Genomic DNA, 18,806 nt, shown 5'->3' with positions numbered 1-18,806 from the left:
CGGGGGCTTCTCTCACTCCACGTGGCGGCCGCCATTACGTGCCTGCTTCTCCTCAGTCTCGCGCGCGCGAGGACGCCCGTCTTGAGCGCTCAACTCCCGGAAGCCTGGCCCCGCCCATGCTGCTGACGTCACGCCCGAGGCCCCGATATAATCGGCGTCCAAACTCTCTCTCATCGCCTTGCAACGAGGTTCACAACTCCATAGTTGTTCTTAGTTGCGTTCCTGGTGATCTCCACGTTTCCTGCTTATGACTCCGGTCTGCTTCCAACTCCGCTTCAGCCTGCTGCCTGCCTCTGACTCCGGTTTGCTTCCGACTCTGCTTCAGCCTGCTGCCTGCCTCTGACCCCGGTTTGCCTCTGACTCCACTTCTGCCTGCTGCCTGCCTCTGACTCCGGTTTGCCTCTGACCCCGCTTCAGCCTGCAGCCAGCCTCCGACCCCGGCCTGCTTCCGCTTCAGCCTACAGCCTGCTACAGCCTCTGGTTTGCTACCGACTCCGCTTCAGCCTACAGCCTGCTTCAGCCTCTGGTTTGCTGCCGACTCCGCTTCAGCCTACAGCCTGTTTCAGCCTCGGATTTGCTACAGACTCCGCTGCCGCCCGCTGCCCTGCCTTCAGCCAGCCCTCCGCCCTGTACAGCCGGTCCCCGGCTTCCCGGGTACCTTGGACTTCCTATCCTTCCTGTTTGCTCTGGTCCCGGTCTAGCCTATCTCAACCCCTGGACTTTCAGTCTCTGTCCCAAGTCCCGAGGTCCCAGTGCCCTACGGGCTCCTCCCGGGGGTTCCTGTTCCCGGGTGAACACCTCCTGCTTGTAGCTCTGCCTCCTGGCCTACCCTGTCACCCTAGGTAGGCCAGCTCAAGGGTCCACTATCTCACCAGCAGTGTCCAACTGCAACAGTATAACCAACTATGATGGCCAACCTAACCCTTCTCTCTTGGGCAGTAGCCCTGGGATAATAGTCCTCACTATGAGAGGACAACACATCACTTGGAGAGAAGGTCCTTGCTACAGGATCACTTCCTGAAACTCCAGGGTGATCTTCTCCAACTGGGAGACCTTTCTGATCCAAGGCAGCACTGGAATTGGGACTTGGCTACTATGTCCCTGAAGGTCTCATCAATGTAATCTCTGTCTGTCTCAGCTCCTTCAGGTCTGCCACTTTAGCCTCCAGAGATCAGACTCATTCTCTGAAAGTCAGGAGCTCTTTGCACTGGGTGCACATCTCTCACTGGCGGGTAAAAAATCATGTCACAATTAATGCAAAATACTGGTAAGTCACCCTCTTGCTGTTGGACAGCTGCCTTCATCTTAATTTTGTTGAGTTCCTAGTTAAGTTTAGGTTATTAAGGGAGTTGGAATTAGAGTACTGTAAATTTATTTACTCTACAGTATTTACTAATTAATATGCTTCTGTCCTACAAGGGGATGATTAAACTCTCAATAAAGGCTGGTGCAGATGCTGCCGCTGCTGCTTCACAGCTTGATGGCTGCCAACTTCCATTTTTTTTCTGCTGGCATTCTTCCTAGGCATGCACGCATGCCACAGTCCACAATTTAAGGGTCTGCAGTGGGAAAATCCCCAGAGCTCTTTCTGATTACGTCTGTGCCATGCACTCCAGCCATCCCTGTAAAAGGGCTCGCTTGTATCCGACAGACTCAGATAGCTTCGACCCTTGTGCCTCACCTTTTTTTCAGCTCTCCCCACTAACTTTGGGAAGATTGCTACCACTGTATCTGCAAGCTGCTCTCTATGGCATCCGCAGAACGGCTATGGCGTTGCCTTCTGCCATATTTCTCCCAAGGGCCTCCTAGGGTGCGTGCGCGCGCGCTACCCACGTCTTTATTCCAGCTATGGTGTGAACCTCAGGGGCGTCCCCCTCAAATGACATCACGCCATCCGGGTATTTAGCCTGTACTTGTTTGCTAGCTCATTGAGTTAGCAAGGATTGGTCTCGGCCAGTCTAAGCTACTTTGTGCTTCCGTGATGCCACTGGAAGCTCTCTCTCTGCTCTTCAGGGTATTACCTAACCTGGAAGGGCTCAGTAACCCACATTCCAGTGGGAACACTGAGAGGAGAGGATCACCTTGTTGGTGGCTGAAAGGAATCAGTAAGTTTTTGCTTGGGACACTGTCTTTTTTAAAAGTATTGGGGCAAAGTTAACTATTTGGGAATATTATTTAGTGTGTTTGTGTGTTTGTGCCTTTAATAGTCAGAAAGGCAGTGAATAAACAAGTTAGACTGTATTTTTAAATAGTCAATAAGGTAGCAGTAGGTAGTGTGTTTATTTTTAAAAGTCTGCAGAACTGAGTGTTCTGCAGACTTTTAAAGAACTGAGTGTTTGTATTTAATACTAACTGAGTGTTTGTACTGAAAAAAAATACAAAAAAAAACCCAACCCAAAAAGTAGCCAGAAGCTGGAAATAAGCTAAGAGCAGTGTATACCTAAGTAAAAAAGTTGAATAGTTCAGCTTAGTTACTCACCTTGGAAAGGTGTTGAGGTAGTGTGAATGGGTTTGAATAGGGACCAACATTAGTTAATCAAGAGAGCAGTGAGTCACTCAGGCTGACTAACTGAAATTAGAGAAGCTAACCAAATTGGTAGTGCAGTAATAATGGGAGACTTCAATTACCAGACCCAAAACACCACAGAGCAAAGAATACTGCACTTCAATAATATCCAGACACCAAAAGTGCAGAAAAGAATTTAGTCCAAACCACGTAGTTCAAAAAGCTCTACAGAGCGTAAACAGTTTTTATTCTTGAACGGCAACTCCACTGATTCACAAATTACCAATTTAGACCGCGTCCCCCGACACGGTCCCGTGTTTCGCCTAGGGCTGCATCGGGGGGGAGCAACAATTTTTACATGGCACTGTAAAAAAAGTATATACAGGTTAGGACTTAGAGCTGCAAAATGCCGACACATATCTTATTTCACAAATATCTAACATACCTGAATGCACAGCAGTTTCAAAATTGGCAGGGAGCGCGTCCATCTTACGTGCAGACAGGCATTTAAACCTCACGGAGTTGGCGCGAAATCAGGTTGACAGGTCACATGGTCAAGGAGGGGCCAATCACATCGGCCCCCGTTCCTGAGGCGCAACTAGCAGTACGAACAGCAAGCGCTTCTTCTGGTGATCCCACACCGATTTATGTAAATAAATGCCATTCGAGTTCCCGATTCAGCCCACTTGGTATTACTGTGTTAAGGTAAAAAATCCACCTCTGTTCAACTCGTCCTAACTGTTCACTATAGTTGCCTCCCCGGGGTGAACGGGGGACAACCTCAATAATACGAAAGGTCAAGTCAGCAAGAGTATGTTCCCTTTGAATCCAGTGGGACACAAGTGGTTCATTTTCACGAGAGTGGCGGATGTTGGAACAGTGTTCAATTATGCGTGTTTTAATCATTCTGGAGGTCTTACCCACATAGATCAAGGGGCAGGGACAGGTGATGATATAAATTACTCCTTTAGAAGTACAATTTGAAGGGGCCCTGAGTGGAAAAACTTTACCAGTGATAGGATGTGTAAAGGAGGTGCAGGTTACAGTATACTGACACACTGTACAATGGCCACAAGGTTGATGTATGGCTGGGGTTAAAGGAACCACTGGGTCTAGATTGAGGTCTGCATGAATGAGTCTATCGCGGAGATTGCGCCCTCGACGGTAAGTAAACCTTAAAGGTCCTTGAAAAAGACGATTCAATGAAAGAGACTGCCAATGTCTGCGAATAATGGTGGTGACCTGACGACTCAAAGTAGAAAAAGGAATAATACAATTATTAACATTTTCGGATGAATGAGAACGTGGAAGGAATAACCAGTCCCGGTTGACATACAGTGCCCGTTTAAAGGCCTGCTTTATTACTTGGGGCGGATACCCCCTTGATAAAAATCTCTCAGTCATGAACTTAGCTTGGGATACAAATTCAGCCCGAGTGGAACACAGTCTGCGCAAACGCAGAAATTGCCCAGTCGGTATGTTCCGCCGTAAATTTCGTGGATGACAACTCTGAAAAGACAATAAAGTATTTCTGTCAGTTTCTTTACGGTAAATAGTGGTGATAAAACGATTCTCAGAGACAGATATTAAAATATCCAAAAATGGAATTTGGCAGGAATCAATTACAAAATTAAACTGAATGTTCGGATCACATGAATTCACCCAGTCTAAAAAAAGAAAAAACTGGATGTCAGTGCCTTGCCATACCAAAAAAATATCGTCAATAAACCGACGCCAAAGAGTAATATATTGAAAACCTTCAGACGGATATACATAGGTTTCTTCGAATCGAGCCACAAAAAGGCACGCCAGACTGGGGGCCATAGTAGCCCCCATCGCCGTGCCCTTTATTTGCTGAAAAAAGGACTGTTTAAACCGGAAATAATTTTTTGTCAAGGCTAACTTCGCCAGAGTGGTTAAAAATGATGTGGGGACCCGATATGGGGCTTGGCGTAAATTCAAAGTCTCTTCAATGATTTTTAACGCCTCAGCTTGCGGAATATTAGTGTATAAAGAGACTATATCCAGGGTGACAAAAAAGAAGGGGGTGGGAGGAAGGGGTGTATTGTCTAAGATGGTAATTAAATGAGCAGAATCACGAACATAGGAATGAATTTTTGGGACCTTGCTGACTTGACCTTTCGTATTATTGAGGTTGTCCCCCGTTCACCCCGGGGAGGCAACTATAGTGAACAGTTAGGACGAGTTGAACAGAGGTGGATTTTTTACCTTAACACAGTAATACCAAGTGGGCTGAATCGGGAACTCGAATGGCATTTATTTACATAAATCGGTGTGGGATCACCAGAAGAAGCGCTTGCTGTTCGTACTGCTAGTTGCGCCTCAGGAACGGGGGCCGATGTGATTGGCCCCTCCTTGACCATGTGACCTGTCAACCTGATTTCGCGCCAACTCCGTGAGGTTTAAATGCCTGTCTGCACGTAAGATGGACGCGCTCCCTGCCAATTTTGAAACTGCTGTGCATTCAGGTATGTTAGATATTTGTGAAATAAGATATGTGTCGGCATTTTGCAGCTCTAAGTCCTAACCTGTATATACTTTTTTTACAGTGCCATGTAAAAATTGTTGCTCCCCCCCGATGCAGCCCTAGGCGAAACACGGGACCGTGTCGGGGGACGCGGTCTAAATTGGTAATTTGTGAATCAGTGGAGTTGCCGTTCAAGAATAAAAACTGTTTACGCTCTGTAGAGCTTTTTGAACTACGTGGTTTGGACTAAATTCTTTTCTGCACTTTTGGTGTCTAGACTTCAATTACCCCAATATTGACTGGGTAAATGTATCATCGGGACACACTAGAGAGATAACATTCCTAGATGGAATAAATGATAGCTTTATGGAGCAATTGGTTCAGGAACCGATGAGAGAGGGAGCAATTTTAGATCTAATTCTCAGTGGAGCACAGGACTTGGAGAGAGAGGTAACGGTGGTGGGGCCGCTTGGCAATAGTGATCATAATATGATCAAATTTGAATTCATCCAAGGCTCTTGTGCTAAACTTTCAAAAGGGAAACTTTGATAAAATGAGAAAAATTGTTAGAAAAAAACTGAAAGGAGCAGCTCCAAATGTAAAAAATGCCCAAGAGGCGTGGTCATTGTTAAAAAATACCATTCTAGTAGCACAGTCCAGATGTATTCCACACATTAAGGTGGAAAGAAGGCAAAACGATTACTGGCATGGTTAAAAGGGGAGGTGAAAGAAGCTATTTTAGCCAAAAGATCTTCATTCAAAAATTGGAAGAAGGATCCAACAGAAGAAAATAAGATAAAGCATAAACGTTGGCAAGTTAAATGTAAGACATTGATAAAACAGGCTAAGAGAGAATTTGAAAAGAAGTTGGCTGTAGAGGCAAAATCTCACAGAAAAAACCTTTTTAAATATATCCGAAGCAGAAAGCCTGTGAGGGAGTCAGTTGGACCGTTAGATAATTGAGGGGTTAAAGGGGCACTTAGAGAAGATAAGGCCATCGGAGAAAGATTAAATGATTTCTTTGCTTCGGTGTTTACTGAAGAGGATGTTGGGGAGGTACCCGTAATGGAAAAGGTTTTCATGGGTAATGATTCAGATGAACTGAATCAAATCACGGTGAACCTAGAAGATGTGGTAGGCCTGATTGACAAACTGAGGAGTAGTAAATCACCCGGACCGGATGGTATACACCCCAGAGTTCTGAAGGAACTAAAAAATGAAATTTCAGACCGATTAGTAAAAATTTGTAACTTATCATTAAAATCATCCATTGTACCTGAAGACTGGAGGATAGCAAATGTAACCCCAATATTTAAAAAGGGCTCCAGGGGCGATCCGGGAAACTACAGACCGGTTAGCCTGACTTCAGTGCCAGGAAAAATAGTGGAAAGTATTCTAAACATCAAAATCACAGAACATATAGAAAGACATGGTTTAATGGAACAAAGTCAGCATGGCTTTACCCAGGGCAAGTCTTGCCTCACAAATCTGCTTCACTTTTTTGAAGGAGTTAATAAACATGTGGATAAAGGTGAACCGGTAGATATAGTATACTTGGATTTTCAGAAGGCGTTTGACAAAGTTCCTCATGAGAGGCTTCTAGGAAAAGTAAAAAGTCATGGGATAAGTGGTGATGTCCTTTCGTGGATTGCAAACTGGCTAAAAGACAGGAAACAGAGAGTAGGATTAAATGGACAATTTTCTCAGTGGAAGGGAGTGGACAGTGGAGTGCCTCAGGGATCTGTATTGGGACCCTTACTTTTCAATATATTTATAAATGATCTGGAAAGAAATATGACGAGTGAGATAATCAAATTTGCAGATGATACAAAATTGTTCAGAGTAGTTAAATCACAAGCAGATTGTGATAAATTGCAGGAAGACCTTGTAAGACTGGAAAATTGGGCATCCAAATGGCAGATGAAATTTAATGTGGATAAGTGCAAGGTGATGGATATAGGGAAAAATAAGCCATGCTATAATTACACAATGTTGGGTTCCATATTAGGTGCTACAACCCAAGAAAGAGATCTAGGTGTCATAGTGGATAACACATTGAAATCGTCGTTTCAGTGTGCTGCGGCAGTCAAAAAAGCAAACAGAATGTTGGGAATTATTAGAAAGGGAATGTTGAATAAAACGTAAAATGTCATAATGCCTCTGTATCGCTCCTTGGTGAGACCGCACCTTGAATACTGGGGCGAATTTTCAGAGCCCTGCTCGCCTAAATCCGCCCAAAACCGGGTGGATTTAGGCGAGCAGGGCCCTGCGCGCCGGTGAGCCTATTTTACATAGGCTCACCGGCGCGCACAGAGCCCCGGGACTCGCGTAAGTCCCGGGGTTCTTCGAGGGGGGGCGTGTCGGAGGCGTGTCGGGGGGCGGCCCCGGTCGTCGCGGCGTTTAGGGGGTGTGTCGGCAGCGTTTTGGGGACGGGTACGGGGGCATGGCTACGGCCCGGGGCTGTCCGGGGGCATGGCCGCGCCCTCTGTACCCGCCGCCAGGTCGCGTCCCGGCGCGCAAGAGGCCCACTGGCGCGCGGGGATTTACGCCTCCCGGAGGGAGGCGTAAATCCCCCGACAAAGGTAAGGGGGGGGGCTTAGACAGGGCCGGGTGGGTGGGTTAGGTAGGGGAAGGGAGGGGAAGGTGAGGGGAGGGCAAAAGGAAGTTCCCTCCGAGGCCGCTCCGATTTCGGAGCGGCCTCGGAGGGAACGGGGGTAGGCTGCGCGGCTCGGCGCGCGCCGGCTATACAAAATCAATAGCCTTGCGCGCGCCGATCCAGGTTTTTAGCAGATACGTGCGGCTCCGCGCGTATCTACTAAAATCCAGCTTACTTTTGCTTGCGCCTGGTGCGCCAGCAAAAAGTAGGCCAATTCGCGCTATTTGAAAATCTACCCCACTGTGTATAATTCTGGTTCCCGCATCTCAAAAAAGATATAATTGCGATGGAGAAGGTACAGAGAAGGGCTACCAAAATGATAAGGGGAATGGAACAGCTCCCCTATGAGGAAAGACTAAAGAGGTTAGGACTTTTCTGCTTGGAGAAGAGACGACTGAGGGGGGATATGATAGAGGTGTTTAAAATCATGAGAGGTCTAGAACGGGTAGATGTGAATCGGTTATTTACTCTTTCGGATAGTAGAAAGACTAGGGGGCACGCCATGAGGTTAGCATGTGGCACATTTAAAACTAATCGGAGAAAGTTCTTTTTTACTCAGCGCACAATTAAACTCTGGAATTTGTTGCCAGAGGATGTGGTTAGTGCAGTTAGTATAGCTGTGTTTAAAAAAGGATTGGATAAGTTCTTGGAGGAGAAGTCCATTACCTGCTATTAAGTTCACTTAGAGAATAGCCACTGCCATTAGCAATGGTAACATGGAATAGGCTTAGTTTTTGGGTACTTGCCAGGTTCTTGTGGCCTGCATTGGCCACTGTTGGAAACAGGATGCTGGGCTTGATGGACCCTTGGTCTGATCTAGTATGGCATTTTCTTATGTTCTTATGTTCTTATGGGTACCCGCTCCTCATGGGCCCTCTGCTTTATTTCAGGTGCCTTACTGGGATTAGGTACTCACTCCTCGAGGGCCTGCTCTCCATGCCTCGGTGCCTGTACCATCTACTTCAGCCTGGTGGAATCGACAACCTACAGCTACCATCTAGTGAGTAATCTAACTCTCAATCTGTCTCATCTACAGCATTGCTTTGCCTGGGAAACCTACACCGGAATCCCCTATACCAACGTGGTGAGACGGGTTCCCTCTGCCGAGGGTCACGGGACTGCTACCTCTGGATTGCCTCACTACTGCCACCTTTGGTGGTACTCATCAAGCTGTACAATAAAAGAGCTAATTCTGTGTTTGTGCGTCCGGAGTCTAGGCATTCTTCCTGGGCATGCGCGCATGCCACAGTCCACAATTTAAGGGCCCACAGCTCTTTCTGATTACGTCTGTGCCACGCACTCCAGCCAGCCCTGTATAAGGTGCTCCTCCCCAAGGGCGTGGTCTTCTGCCACAGTAGCTAGGAATCCACCCAAACACCACTAAACCATAACAGGCTCTTCTGTCACTTCCTGGTTGCCTTTGCATTAGTCTTCACTGTCTTCATGTTTCTTGTTGGATATCCATCCTGTTTCATGTTCCTGATCTCTCATTGGCTCCTACTTCCAAGTCTTCTGAATCTTCGCCTCATTCAAGTCTTCTGAGTTTTCACCTTGTCCAAGTCTCCTGAGTCTTCCAAGTCCTTGGAACCCTGCACCCAAGTCCTGCAAGTCCAGCCTATTCCAGGCCCTGTAGGTTGCATTTCTGCCCAAGTCTCTCATGTCTTCGTCTAGTTAAGTCCCAAGTTTCCGCGTGTGCCAGTGCGTGGTCCATGACCAGTCACGGTGGCTATGTTAGGCACGTTGCAAATCAAAACCTGAATCCAAGTTTCCACAGGTGCGCCAACATTGTGGTCTGCTGTGTAGGGTGTGTAGAGTGCCTTGTATTTTATTTATTTATTTATTTATTTGCTTTTATATACCGACATTCGATCGAGATATCACATTGGTTTACATATAACTGAGTGAATAGGGCAAGGTCTGCCTATTTTACATTGTAACATGGTAACTTGTCTAAAATCTAAAGATGAGTATATATTGTAACAGTTATAATACATTAATGTAATCACTTTTATAATAGCATTTAAAATAACATTTGTAATATATTAATAAAATAACATTTTATATTGTAAGGAGGTGGTTAGTAAATTATAACATTTTACTTTGTAACTAGAAAACTTATAATAGAGCTAGAGGGAAACATTTCTAATATGACAAGATAGCATTGCTTGGAAAGGAAAGGTTGGCTAGGGTATAAGTAGAGACTTGGGGAGGCTAGCTGGGGGGGGATTCTGATGAGTGGAGGGGGTGGAGAAGAACGAGTAGGGGGAAGATGTGTGTGGGGGGGGTTCACCGGTGGGAGGGTGGGTAGGTGGGGAGCTATGTTATGTTTAGGAATCAGCGTAGAAACCGGGGAAGGAGCTAAGTATCTGGCGGGGATGCTTCATTTTGGAGTGAATGTTGAACTAGGGGAGGGGGTTAAGTATCTGGCGGGAAGACTTTTCTGAATAGCCACGTTTTGAGTTGTTTTTTGAAGGCTTGGGTGGAGAGTTCATTTCTGAGAGGGGGTGGGAGGGAGTTCCACAGTGTTGGGCCCGCTACTGATATGGCTCATTTGTGGGTAGAGGTGAGGTGTGCAGTTTTGGAATGGGGAATGATGAGGAGGCCAGTGTTTGAAGACCTGCAGTTTCTCTGTGTGGAGTATGGGAGTATAGCAGTGTTAAGCCTGTTCATTTCGTTGTTGTTTATTTTTTTGTGGATGATTGTGAGGGCTTTATATTGGATTCTCTGTCTAATGGGGAGCCAGTAAAGTTCTTTTAGTGTGGGTGTGATGTGGTTGCATTTTTTTATGTTTGTGATGGTCCTGGCAGTGGCATTTTGCAGAACCTGAAGAGGTTTGATGGTGGTTTCGGGAAGGCCAAGGAGCATTGTATTGCAGTAGTCCAGTTTAAAAGATTATTGATTGTAGGACTGTTCGAAAATCCTGAGCGTGAAGAAGGGGTTTGAGTTTTTTTAGCGTTTGCAGTTTGAAGAATCCATCTTTGATCATGATGGAGATGTGGTGTTTGAGGTTGAGTTCGTTGTCGATAGTCACACCTAGGTTTCTTGTTGAAAGTGTGAGTTGCACCCCTAGGTTTTTCGTGGTGTTGTTGCTGAGGGGTGTAGAGGGGTGATCGTTGGGGAGATGGAGGATTTCAGTTTTGGATTGGTTGAGGCAAAGTGATAGTTGTGCCAGCAGTTGAGTTATATTCAAGCTGAGTTTATTCCATCTGTCCAGAGTGTTTTCGATGGATTTGTTTATGGGGAGTAATATTTGTATGTCGTCTGCATATACAAAATAAGTGAGGTGTGATTCTGAGAGGAATTTGCAGAGTGGGAGGAGGTATATGTTGAATAGGGTTGAGGATAGAGAAGATCCTTGTGGGACACCTTGTGTAAGAGGTAATTGGGAGGATTCAGATGTGTTTATCTTTACATTGTAGGATCTGTTTGTGAGGTATGATTCAAACCATTTGATTGTAGTGTCTCGTAGTCCAATTTCTTTGAGTCTGGTGAGGAGTGTTCTGTGGTTGATGGTGTCGAAGGCTGCGAATATGTCAAGGAGTATTAGGAGGTATGAATAGCTTTGGTCATGCCCGTGAGGATGGTATCGGTGAGTGTAAGAAGGAGGGTTTCGGTGCTGAGAAGTTTTATGAAGCCAATTTGTGTAGGATATAGGATGTTATGTGACTCAAGGTGATCCGTAAGCTGGTTGTTGACTGTTTTTTCTATGATTTTTGCTATGAATGGGAGGTTGGATACTGGTCTGTAGTTGGCTGGATCGGCTTTGTCAAGTTGAGGTTTTTTGATGATTGGTTTGACCACGGCGTTTTTGAGTTTGTCAGGGAATATTCCTTGTTCGAGTGATAGGTTGATGATGTTAGTTATAGGTTTGGCGTTGATCTTGCTGATGAGTTTGAGGGTTTTGATGGGGATGGGGTCCAAGGGGTGGGAGGCGGGGTTGGTTTTTTTTGATGATGGGTTCAATTTCCGTTGATGCGACAGGGATGAATTGTGACCATGAGGGGTTGAGTGGGAGGGTTTCTGTTGCTTCAGTGTGGATTGGGGGGATCTTGGCTATGATATTGTCGACCTTGTCTTTGAAGAATAGTGCTAGCTTTTCGCTGGAGATGGTGGCAGTGTTCGGCGTAGAATCATTTTGGATTGGGTTGGTTAGGTCCTTGACGTAAGAGAAGAGGGTCCTGGGGTTGAATTGATATTCATGTATTTTAGTTGTGTAGAAGTTGTGTTTTGCTGTGTTGAGATCCGCTGCATATTTGTGAAGTAGCGTTCTGTATTTGTCTTTCAGGTCTGCGTTGGGTTCTTCTCCACAGCTTTTCTGTTTGTCTTAGGGTTCGCTTGGAGTTTTTTAGTTCTGGGGTATACCATGGTGATTTAAGCTTTGTAGAGGTTTTGATTTCTTTTCTTATTGTGGGGCATAGTGTTTTGGCTATATTCGCATTGATGGAGATCCAGGTTTTCGTGGCGGAGTTGGCGTCATTTGTGTTGAGGGTCTTTAATGCTTCTGGTAGTAGTTCAGCGAGGTCTTCACTGGAGCATGGTTTGGTGAATTCGATGATGTGGTTGTTTGGTTTCTGTGGGGTGGTTTGTAGCTGGAACTTGGCTTGAATGAGGCTGTGGTCAGACCATGGGGTTGGGGTTGCTGTGGGTGTGTCTGTGGTGGATATTTTGTTATCGATAAAGAGTAGGTCCAGGGTGAGGCCAGATTTTTGGGTGGGAGTGTTGATGATTTGGGTGAAAACAATGGCGGACAAGGTGGGGAGGAGGAGATCGCTGGTGGGAGATAGGGGTAGGTGTCTATGTGGAGATTGAAATCTCCTAATATAATGGCGGGCTCTTGTAAGTTAATGTGGGTGGTGATGGTTTCAATTAGGGGGAAAGGTTGTGTTGGAGGAGTCCGGGGGGTGCATAGAGGAGGAGTATTTGGAGGTTTTTTGATTTAAATAGGTTGGTTTCAAAGGGGGGAGGAAGGTTTAGTGTTTGGGAGGAGAAATTGTGTTTTTTGTGTGCTAAGAATAGTAGGCCGCCTCCTTTTCTTTTGGGTCTGGGTATGGAGAATATATTGTATGTGTTTCTGGGCAATTGATTTAGTAGTACAGTGTCGGTGCTTTTCAGCCAGGATTCTGTTATGCAGAAAATGTCTGGTAGGGAGTCGATGAGTAGGTCATGCATGATAGGGATTTTTTTGGTGATTGACTGTGCATTGATGAGGAAAAGAGTGAGGATGGTGAGTGTAGATCGGAGCATGTAAGGGTTGAAGGGGATGTTGGTGAGGCTTCTTATGGTGGTGGTTGTTTTGGTGGGGGAGTTTGGGAATGAAATATGTTGTGGCCATTGCGTGTAGTTGAGGTGGGTGGGTGATGGTGTGTCTTGTGGGTTTGGGTGTAGGAAGGGGGGGGGGGCGTGTGGCTGGGAGGGGGGGGGGCCTAGGTGGAGGGGCACTAGGGGTGGCACAAAGGGGCGCACTAAGGGGCAGGCCCCTTGGTCAAGCTCCTTCAGCGTGCGACGCCTGGCGCGCGGCGCTTGGGCCCAGCAGGAGGCTTTAAGGCCTTTTCCTGTTCTCCGCTTCCTGAAGGAGGAGTTAGCGTGGGGGCGGATCGGGGGTGCACACGGGTCGAGAAGGACGGGTCAAGAGAGGCCTTACCCCGACGGGCTGGCGCCGATCGCGCGGCCTGAAGTTCCTTCTCCATTCAATCTCCTTTTGTTGGGTCCTCTGCAGTGGCGGTCGTGGTCGCGGTCGTCTCCGGCGTCTCCCTGGTGAGTTGGAGCCGGCAGGGAGCGTGTGAAGTGAGGCGGACGCTTCCGGCGGCTGGGTCCGGTCCGGTGGTTTTGGCGGCATGGGTTGGCTACTCGAGTCTGGCGGGTCGGATGGCGTCTCGGTTGGGCCGCTTGAGTCCGGCGGGTCGGTCGGCGTTTCATGGGGCTCGGGTCCGGCTGATCATGGCCTGAGCCCGTGTTTCAAAGGGAGGGCGCCTGGGCCCAGCAGGAGGCTTTAAGGCCTTTTCCTGCTCTCCGCCTCCTGAAGGTGGAGTTGGCATGGGGGCGGATCGGGGGCAAGGATGGGTCGAGAGAGACCTTACCCCGACAGGCTTGTGCCGATCGCGCGGACTGAAGTTCCTTCTTCATTCAATCTCCTTTTGTTGGGTCCTCTGCAGTCATGGTCGCGATTGTCTCCGGCGTCTCCCTGGTGAGTTGGGGCCGGCGGGGAGCGTGTGAAGTGAGGCGGATGCTTCCAGTGGCTGGGTCCGGTCCACAAAGCCTGTAAGGATGGGAGTTTTGTTCCAAGGTGGGCCATTTTAGGTCCACTCCTCGATTGTTTTTTTAATTTGTTGTGCCATTTCATTTAAAAAAACATTTATACAAAATCAAATCCCCTCCCACTGATGGACCACTCGCCCACCCTCCTGAACACCCCCCCCAGGACTCACTACAAATACCTTATGGTCTAGCAGGGGCCTGGGCGTGATTTCCCCCTCCTGGACCAGCGACTGCCCTCATTCAAAATGGTGGCCCATCCATTGCCCCTACCATGTGACAGCACCAGTAGCCCCTGTCACAAGTTAAGGGCAAAGGACGGCCAGCACTATTTTGAATGAGGGCAGCTACTGGCCCAAGAGGGGGAAATCACTCTGAGGCCCACACTAGACCATCAGGTGTTTGTGGTAAGTGCTGGGGGGGGTTTGAGCCTCTGCTTTTGGGGGGGGGGCCTCTGATTTTGTATAAATGGGAAGGGAAGGGGCAGGTTCGGGGGAGGGGGTTCCTTGCAATTTTTTAACCCCCCCCAAAAAATGATAAGAAAAAGCAATATGAAATTTTGTGTTTTTTCCTATCATTTTTTATTTTTCATGAAATGCAACGAATAGGAAATATTGTCTGTATTTCCTAATTCATTGCAAATGATGTCCCACTCCTACTGAGGTCTGTTCAGCAGCATTTGTTCCATTTATGTGCTAGAGCTTACAAAGAAAGTTTTCCAAATCTTTCCACTAGCTGAGCCCCATGCTGGATGCCCAGGCCAGAGGAATTACTAGATACCTAAAAGTTCCAGGGCACAGGCCTATATGTCTTCCCCTTCCTTTCCCCTCCTTTCCCCTGAGATTTTGATAATGAACTCATCACAATCAAAAGCTTTTCCACTCCCCAGAACAATCTTGTAACAACATAAGTAGACATCACACTATTAAATATTAAATTTTAAATGATCGCTAGTCTATATTCCCATGCAGCTGTCATCAGGAAGTCATCCTGTATGACCTGTGACTCACACACACACAGACACACTTACATACACACATGTACTTTCTCAGTCACACGCAAACACACATACACCCACACACCCTCACAGCTTTTCTCTCTCACTCTGTCTCACACACATAGAGGCTCTCTCTCACACTCACACATGAGCATTCTCTGGACCTCTCCCTTTTCCTTAGCTGCCAGCTGCATGAAAACGGGCCTATGCCTTGGCCACCAGATGCATGGAAATGCTGGCGGCCCCAGAGGGCCTCTTCCTAGGCTGCCAGCTGCAGATGACATGCAGATTCTCCTCTGATCTGCCAGTAGCTGAGGACACAGAAACTTTGGTCATCGATGAAGAGATTCCAGGCACGGACCCCATGTGTCCAGTGCTAGTGATGCCCCTTGTCTAGGCTGTCTATTAGGCATGAGAGAGACTAACAATTTTTTTCTTCACGGTAGGAAATCATGAAAAGTAATTTCTGACTCTCTTTGCATGAAACAAACTATAAATAATGAAATGTTATTGTTATTGCACTACTGGAAGTATACAGCAATATATAATGGTAATAGTATTCAGATACACTAAATCCTTGCCCAAAAGAGATTACAATTTAAGTAGATACATGAAGCAATGAGAGATAACATGACTTGTCCAAAGACACAAGGACTGTCAATGAGAGAAGACAGATTAGTAGTATGGCAGCAATAGCAAAGAATTTTGATTTAGTTGGTGGATATTTATCCAATATCATCTTGTATTGAGATAACATCCCAGAAAAACAGAAAAGCCAGGCATGCTAAACTGAGGAAAAAGTCGCCTTACCTGATAGGAAGTTTGTGGTATAATGCAAGGTGCATAGTAAACTTGCTTCAGGATACAATCTTCTACGCTTCCATATACAAGAACAATATCATCCATGGTTCCATCATAAATAACAAATTTTTTGTTGATCTCTATATCCTCTACATAAGCATTAGCAAGCCAAGAATAAATATCGTTGTGTGTCCAGTTCTGCAATGTAACATCATGAAAAAGATTCTTTTACACAAATGGCTATTATTTCCTTTAAGCCAGTCACACAGAAGACTTTTGGATGTGAGGGAAAAGGACAAGCATGGTTAGGCTTTGTGGTATTGCATTGGAAATAAACAGATTACATGGACCTTGTGGTCTATATTATCTCCCTGTAATGCCCTTCAACTCTAGTCTGAAGTGCCTCTGGCCTGCATTTTCTGTGCCCCTTTTAAAGGGTCTGCTGTGTGACACATACAGATGACATCTCATCCTTCCTAGTATAAAGGGAAGCCCAGAGCCTCCTTCCAGTGCCATTGCAATAAATATACTGCTCGTTCTGCAGTGCTGCTTGCTACAGCGTGTTCCTGCCTTGTTTTTGGCTTTGTTCCTATGTGCCATGTTCCAGTCTTGCCCTCTTCTGTCTGTTCTGTTGTGTTTTCCCCCTGGCCTGATTTATTGTTGCCTTGACCTTAGCCTGGACATTGACGCTGCTTTGCTATCTGCCTGCCCTGATCTCAGCCTAACCTCTAACATTGTGTACATCTACCTTCCTCATACTCGGCCTGGAAAGCTCTGCTGGCTGTCAGAATCTGTGGGTGCAATACAAGGGGGAGGTAGCTGGTCAGGCATAATATCTAGTCTTGTGGCATATCAGCTCCCACCTGTTAAGGCCTATCTTGTGCTCATTCAAGACAGGCTATATAACAGCAGCCCAAGGGCTTGCTATCCCCATGTCATGACAGATTACGAATGCCATGAGCTTCATTGATTTTCCGGCCCACCAGCTCTTGCAAGGTCTGGCCTTGCAGGTTCAGCCTCTCTCTAAGTCCATGCAAACACTGTACAACTGCCTAGACTCCATAATGCCTGGGAGTTCTTCAGTCAGCCTCTACTCACTGTGTCATCAGTTGCAGCGCAATGCAACAACTTTAGAATGTGATGTCAAGTATACACCTCTTGGTACCACCATGTTTTGATGGAAACCCCAAGATTTGCAGAGGGTTTCTGAAACAGTGCCAGATTATTTTTGAGCTGCAACCTGGGAGCTTTCCTTCTGACCAAGCTAAAGTAGCCTACATCATTTCGTTTCTCACTAGGCAGGCGCTGGCCTGGGCATTCCCTAATTCAGCTAGGTTTCTCAGTTCAACGCTGAGAAACCTAGCTGAATAAGAACATAAGAACATAAGAAAATGCCATACTGGGTCAGACCAAGGGTCCATCAAGCCCAGCATCCTGTTTCCAACAGTGGCCAATCCAGGCCATAAGAACCTGGCATGTACCCAAAAACTAAGTCTATTCCATGTAACCATTGCTAATGGCAGTGGCTATTCTCTAAGTGAACTTAATAGCAGGTAATGGACTTCTCCTCCAAGAACTTATCCAATCCTTTTTTAAACACAGCTATACTAACTGCACGAACCACATTCTCTGGCAACAAATTCCAGAGTTTAATTGTGCGTTGAGTAAAAAAGAACTTTCTCCGATTAGTTTTAAATGTGCCCCATGCTAACTTCATGGAGTGTCCCCTAGTCTTTCTACTATCCGAAAGAGTAAATAACCGATTCACATCTACCCGTTCTAGACCTCTCATGATTTTAAACACCTCTATCATATCCCCCCTCAGTCGTCTCTTCTCCAAGCTGAAAAGTCCTAACCTCTTTAGTCTTTCCTCATAGGGGAGTTGTTCCATTCCCCTTATCATTTTGGTAGCCCTTCTCTGTACCTTCTCCATCGCAATTATATTTTTTTGAGATGCGGCGACCAGAATTGTACACAGTATTCAAGTGCGGTCTCACCATGGAGCGATACAGAGGCATTATGACATTTTCCGTTTTATTCATCATTCCTTTTCTAATAATTCCCAACATTCTGTTTGCTTTTTTGACTGCCGCAGCACACTGAACCGACGATTTCAATGTGTTATCCACTATGACACCTAGATCTCTTTCTTGGGTTGTAGCACCTAATATGGAACCCAACATCGTGTAATTATAGCATGGGTTATTTTTCCCTATATGCATCACCTTGCACTTATCCACATTAAATTTCATCTGCCATTTGGATGCCCAATTTTCCAGTCTCACAAGGTCTTCCTGCAATTTATCACAATCTGCTTGTGATTTAACTACTCTGAACAATTTTGTGTCATCTGCAAATTTGATTATCTCACTCGTCGTATTTCTTTCCAGATCATTTATAAATATATTGAACAGTAAGGGTCCCAATACAGATCCCTGAGGCACTCCACTGTCCACTCCCTTCCACTGAGAAAATTGCCCATTTAATCCTACTCTCTGTTTCCTGTCTTTTAGCCAGTTTGCAATCCACGAAAGGACATCGCCACCTATCCCATGACTTTTTACTTTCCTAGAAGCCTCTCATGAGGAACTTTGTCAAACGCCTTCTGAAAATCCAAGTATACTATATCTACCGGTTTCACCTTTATCCACATGTTTATTAACTCCTTCAAAAAAGTGAAGCAGATTTGTGAGGCAAGACTTGCCCTGGGTAAAGCCATGCTGACTTTGTTCCATTAAACCATGTCTTTCTATATGTTCTGTGATTTTGATGTTTAGAACACTTTCCACTATTTTTCCTGGCACTGAAGTCAGGCTAACCGGTCTGTAGTTTCCCGGATCGCCCCTGGAGCCCTTTTTAAATATTGGGGTTACATTTGCTATCCTCCAGTCTTCAGGTACAATGGATGATTTTAATGATAGTTTACAAATTTTTACTAATAGGTCTGAAATTTCATTTTTTAGTTCCTTCAGAACTCTGGGGTGTATACCATCCGGTCCAGGTGATTTACTACTCTTCAGTTTGTCAATCAGGCCTACCACATTTTCTAGGTTCACCGTGATTTGATTCAGTCCATCTGAATCATTACCCATGAAAACCTTCTCCA

The 18,806-nt window shown here is 46.0% G+C and overlaps 1 protein-coding gene across 2 annotated transcripts in view; it reads right to left on the bottom strand.

The window, feature by feature from the left end:
- The window catches only part of LOC115079481 (sodium/hydrogen exchanger 10-like), a 1,086,723-nt gene that overhangs the window by 398,253 nt on the left and 669,664 nt on the right, over positions 1 to 18,806 (bottom strand). For both annotated transcript variants that reach the window (XM_029583104.1, XM_029583105.1), the window contains exon 6: positions 15,710 to 15,898. In XM_029583104.1, coding sequence (XP_029438964.1) covers positions 15,710 to 15,898 — 189 coding nt within the window. The remainder of the gene's footprint in view (positions 1 to 15,709; positions 15,899 to 18,806) is intronic.

This window comes from Rhinatrema bivittatum, chromosome 17 (assembly GCF_901001135.1).
Source record: "Rhinatrema bivittatum chromosome 17, aRhiBiv1.1, whole genome shotgun sequence".
NCBI lineage: Eukaryota > Metazoa > Chordata > Amphibia > Gymnophiona > Rhinatrematidae > Rhinatrema > Rhinatrema bivittatum.
The sequence above is the reverse complement of the archived record's forward strand: the minus strand, read 5'-3'. Positions and strand labels throughout refer to the sequence as shown.